Source organism: Eptatretus burgeri, chromosome 16 (assembly GCF_056783735.1).
Source record: "Eptatretus burgeri isolate ZD-2024b chromosome 16, Ebu_testis_v1, whole genome shotgun sequence".
Lineage (NCBI taxonomy): Eukaryota > Metazoa > Chordata > Myxini > Myxiniformes > Myxinidae > Eptatretus > Eptatretus burgeri.
The window spans coordinates 64,455,230-64,461,229 of record NC_140976.1 but is presented as its reverse complement, the minus strand read 5'-3'; the positions used below and the strand labels follow the sequence as shown (position 1 = coordinate 64,461,229).

General features: G+C 41.2%; 1 protein-coding gene across 1 annotated transcript in view; it reads left to right on the top strand.

The window, feature by feature from the left end:
- PI4KA (phosphatidylinositol 4-kinase alpha) overlaps positions 1-258 on the top strand; it is a 189,916-nt gene extending 189,658 nt beyond the window's left edge. Inside the window, exon 54 of the mRNA XM_085859029.1 lies at positions 51-258. Coding sequence (XP_085715155.1) covers positions 51-258 — 208 coding nt within the window. The remainder of the gene's footprint in view (positions 1-50) is intronic.
- The last annotated feature ends 5,742 nt before the right edge of the window (positions 259-6,000 follow it).

Here is a 6,000-nt window from a genome sequence, read left to right as displayed (position 1 = left end):
TTTATACATATCTTTTTGTATTTATATTATATATTTATTTATATAAACAGGACATACAGCGTCAGGACACTGCTCGATGTCGCTCTCCTCAGCTGGAACCCATGTTTCATCACTGTTTCGGGGCCTACTCCAGTACAGCTCCTCATGGGTGTCCCCAGCAGTGCAGCACATGCACCACCAAGTGACATTAGCCCACATGCTCACCACCAGATATCATTGACCAGATATAGATCCCCAGAGACCTACCTTTACATGTGAATGGAATCACTGCACTCGCCTCAATGAGTGTTAGGAGGGACATTTAAATTTCAGGATCATTAAACTCTACTGCCTCCTGTAATTGCGTCACAGTATTCGTGACTTGCTTCGATGACGCTCCAAACATCTTGAGGTACTTCGGCATAGACTTTGCCACAAAACCCCGACAACCCACTTCCACTGGTAGCACATCACACATCACACATCCACCCACGGTCATCACATACTTCTCTTACCTCTTCATACCGACACAACTTTCTTTCATATTCCCATTCCATATTTCCTTCCCATGGTACTGTCATCTCAACGATGATCACCCTTTTTACCACATCAGACCAAATTATTAAATCAGGTCTTTGTTGGATCACTGCTATATGAGATGGGAACCTCAGCGCTCTGTTCAAATCTGCGTCTACCTGCCGCCCCCCCCCTCCCCGGCTTCAAAATGCATGCTGCCCCCTTGATGTTGCTTAACCTTACTTTCTCACCCTCCTTTATGAACGTGATAATGGTCTCTTTTATGTCTGATTTGTTTTCCTCATCACATAGCCTTTTCGTAACCTCGACAATCACTCGGAAAACCTGGTTATGTCGCCAAGTATACCTACCTGGCTAGAGATTTCGAGCAACCAGACAATACATGCTCTAATGTCTCTTCTACCACACTTGGTACATTCTACTGACTCGGCCAATTTCCATTTTTCCAGATTCACCGCAGTTAGGATCTGGTCACACGTCGATTTAAGTGCAAAGATTAGTTGCTGTGGCTCCATTTTCCACAGCGATGCCCAGCTAACCTTCTTCTGCACAACCATCTCCCATGCTGTCCATGCTCCTTGCTGAGGTTGACGTACAGCTTGATCTGTTCTTCTCTCCTCTTCCATACATTTAATCTCTTCGATAACCATCTCTCGTCTCCCACCTGCACTCACTTGTGGCCACCGTTTCTGTTCTTTCCAACCAAATCCTTTCCTATCTTTCTGCACTGCCCCAATGATTTCCTTCATTTGCAACCTACTCTCCGCATCTTCAACCATCCTCTGAACATCCCACTTAGTTCCCGTTCTTATCTTTGGCCCAAGTTCACTGATCACTGGGTCTTTTGAATCTCAAAGCATCATTTGGAATCTGGCTTTCCCAATCTTATCAATTCTTCAGCTCGTGACTTAAATGGCAGCTTTATCTTTGAACTTCTGCTGTATAACATCAAATGAGCCAACATTTTTGGCAAACCCAACCATTTCCACATGTATGAATTTACCATATTCTCCATCCTCTCCACTCTTGTTAGAGCAATCTCATATATTTTTTTTATTTTTTTTTGTATACCTTGGTCGAGGCTCGTATGAGAGCTAACACACAACTCACAGCAAGGAGGAATGAGACGAGGGGCAGGAGTGGAAGGGACAAAACAGTGGGGAACAGACACATTAGGTGAACTGTGGAAGGGAGAGGGATGGGGATGGGACGGGGAACATGGCGAAGAGAAGATGGACATTTCAGGGACTTTCAGGAAGGAAAGCAGGAGAAATGAAGGAAGTGGGCTTGGGTGGATTATCGGGGGTAGAAAAGATCGAGGATTTGGATGGGGGAAGATAAGAGGTGGTGGTGAACAGCTGTTTTGAAAGCCTGGAGGGAAGAATGGGAAAGAATAGAGTGAGGAAGTTTATTCCAAAGGCGGGAAAAAAGAGGAATGAAAGAGTGAATATGAGCAGTGATTCGTGATTTTGGTAGTTTTACCAGAAGGGGGTTGTTGGCGGACCTTGAGCGCCCTGTGGAAATGTGGTGGGGACAAATCGCAGAGAGAGCAGGGGGGGCAAGGCTGGAGAGGAGTCGGTAGAAGACAGAAAGACCACCGACCAACCTGCGGCGATTGAGTGAGAGGCCCAAAGACTCAGCTTCATTGCGGGAGATGCCGATGATCTTAAATGCCCTGGTTTCGACAGCGTGAAGCCGAGAAAGGTGGGAGGCAGGAGCACCAGCCCAGAGGGGAGAGCAGTACTCCATCAGGCTACGGACAAAAGCTTTGTAAGTGGTCAGGAGCTCAAGAGGGCCGAGGAAAGACTTAGCACGACGGAGGATTCCCAGTCGGCGACTGGCTTTTGAGGCGAGGTTGGAAATGTGACTTTCCCAGGAAAGGTCATGGCAGATAGTGAAACCTAGAAGCTTGAAAGAAAAGACTTCTTCCAGAGGATTGTTGAGAAAGTGGATGGGGGGGTTTTGTAAACGGTCCTTTCGAAGAGACATAGTGAGAGTGTGAGATTTGTCTGGATTGAAAGACATGTTCCACGTGTTCGACCAGTTTGTGATTTTATCCAGATCTGCAGTGAGCGAAGAAGCTGCTGCTTGCCGGTCTGAGGGATGACAGATGGTACGGCAGAGGGTGGAGTCGTCGGCAAAGAGAAATAGAGGATTTTCCAGAGAGTCCGAGAGATCATTGATGATCATTGATTTTGAGAGGCCATAAGACACGAGGCAACAACCCAAATTGGTAGCACTATATATATATATATATATATATATATATATATATATATATATATATATATATATATATATATATATATATATATATATATATATATATATATATATATATATATGTTTATATATATATATATATATATGTTTATATATATATATATATATATATATATATATATATATATATGTTTATATATATATATTTATATATATATATATATATATTTTTTTTTTCGGTTTGTCCAATTGACACGAAACTTTGATCATATGTGCGCCTTTTGTAGGAATTTTATGACTATGACGTAATTGTTCACATCGTTCAGGTGCCATCTCGGAAAAACTGAAAAACGTTCCACCTCTCTATCTCCAAAACTGCTCCGTGGAAATTTTTTTAACATGGCTCATTGTCATGTACTCCCCATGGGGAATAACATATGTTAATGATGATGTCATCGGTACCTTCATTCTGATGTCATAATTTAATAAGTGCAACGCTTGATCCGGTCAGTATGAAAAAAAATTTCTGCAATTGCTGAAACCGCTAACCGATCAATGCAAAACTTTTAACTAATTTACGAACTACCAATGGGAAATATAGTTTGATAAAAGTCACATCATCGGTCACTGGCCTGGCATTATATTAGATGAAAGAAAGAAAAAAAACCTTTAAAACAAGAGTTGGCTTGCACTCAGTCCTTTTCAAGACCGCGCAAGGTAAGTATTCCATAAATACCATTTAGTTTAACACAGCAACCCTGCTGTAGGCTAACAAAGTTGTATAAACTATAACGCATAAACAGATTCCTGAACAACACAGATCATTTTAAAAGCAGCACCGCCAAAACAAGCAATTACATTGTGAAAAAAATGCTTTTCAGGATCATTAAACCCCAGCCTGAAAATAAAACCTGAGCTCGAAAGGCAAGAGCAGCTGCAGTCTTTGGATGTGACAATTATCACATCCGCTCGTTTATTACCATTTACAGTGTGCCGATAATTACCGTTGTGCATCAGCATTTACGCACTGACATTCTGAGCACAATACTCCTTCCAGGTTCAATGTGACGTCACAACCATAGTGTGTCCACACCACCTCTGCAGCTGTTCCTTCGGTATTCGGGGCAAGATGGCCCATTTTACAATCACTGGTATGTTATGTTCATAGTTTGTCAGATTTGATGTTTCTGCATCAAATGAAATTGAGCAAATCAATCACAAAATAAAATGGGAACAATTGGAAGGGGGTTATGTACATATTATGTATGCAAATGGTGTCAATTGTGCCCAGTCACTCCCCCCCTTCTCCCCCTTCCCCCTTTACCCAAACAGACTGCATCAGCATCACCATTTCATATCCCCCATTACAATAAAAACTAGAAAGCATCTCGAAATGCCAAGCCTGACCGCATCTGCTTTGTACTCAAACGGAACTTGACAAAAACAAGAGTTAAATAAAAACAACAAATGTACATTTTATTAATTTGTGTTCTCCATATTCTCATAAATAATGGTTTGTTGAAATTTGATGACAAAAGTTCAAATGGTTAAAAAAGAAAAGAAAAGAAAAAATTATTACCTGGCCAGACACAGTGGTGTGTGTGTGTGTGTGTGTGTGTGTGTGTGTGTGTGTGTGTGTGTGTGTGTGTGTGTGTGTGTGTGTGTGTGTGTGTGTGTGTGTGTGTGTGTGGGTGTGTGCGTGTGTGTGTGTGTGTGTGTGTGTGTGTGTGTGTGTGTGTGTGTGGTTGATTGATTGTTTTACCATATGTGGGTTTCAGAATGTGGAATGGGCTCAAAGTATCCAACCCACCTTTATTTCAGTAAGGAGTCACGATTTATGGACCAAGCTGTGATTTTTTTTTGTTCTCAAAGTTTTGTGCTGAGGGCTCTCTTCAGGATTGTCACTGAGTCTCGGACAGCGTCCGACTGTAGTTTGTTTGTAGTAATATTCCCAGGGATGGTTTTTAATATCTCTGAGATTCTTCGTCGTCATTCCTGTAGCTCCAGATATCACTGGTACAACTTTGGCATTCTTCAGCTTCCAGGATCTTTTCACTTCATTCTTGAGGTCTTGGTATTTGGTCATTTTCTTGATTTCTGCATCATTTCGTCCAAAATCACTGGTACTAATACCTCAATCAGCAATGCCGCCTTCTCTCTCTTTTTTTTTTTTAATTATCCCACCCCCCCCCCCCCCCCTGGAGGGAGGAAGCGGGATATTGTAATCGTCCGATTTGTTTGCCTGTCTGTTAGCAACTTTATGGCAAAACGGCTTTAGCAAAAACTATCAAATTTAATCCACAGGTGGGCAATGAACCTTGGACGACCCCATTAACTTTTGGGTCCAATTGGATCAAAGGTCAAGGTCACGAAAATCGTTTTTCGCTCATAACTTCGTCAAAAATGATCTGATTTACTTCAAACTAAGCTTATAGTGAACCTTATTATATTTGTCACTTATAATCCTACCCATTCCTATAGTGAAAAATGCATATTTGTGAAGATCGGTGGGGTCCGAAGTTTTGGGGTTCATGGTCATCAGACAAAATTACAAATTTTCCATGATAAATCAAAAAAGGTTAGGAATATGGGTGTTTACTCTGGAAGACATACATCAAGTCCTTTATTGGCTTTCATTTCACACCATGACCTTTGACCTTACGTGGCCTTGAAAGGTCAAAATTATTTTACAGTCATAACTTCGTCAAAAATGGTTTAATTGACTTCAAACTAAGACTAAAATATTCCTTATTCTATTCCTTATAATCAACATTCAGGTTAAGAATGTATCAAATTTAAATTTGATCCCCAAAATAACTTTATGCCTTAAATGTGCGGGATTTGTTGTGCCTGGCACCACGTGTTTCTATTTTATTTTTGTACCTTGGTATGATATCTGGTTGTAACGCTTTGTTTCAGATGTTCACGCTCTGGGATCATTATATCGTACGTGAGCAGTACTTCCATGTTTTCAGTGATTGCTTTTGGTTCATGTTCCCACGAATTTTCTGGAACTGGGATATCAAAGTTTTTGCAGATGTGCCAGCAGTTTACTTTACAAACTCTGTTGTATCGTGTGTACAGCTGTTGTGACATGATTGTTTTTTTTTGTGTGTGTGTTTGGTCATTAAGCATAACATAATCATTCTCTTTATTAACCCCACCTCCACCCTCACCTTTCTGTCTTCTTTTTTTTCCCTCCCTCCCTCCCTCCCCTTTGCTGCGGATGCACCTCCTGACTATTATGGTGATGGTGTCATA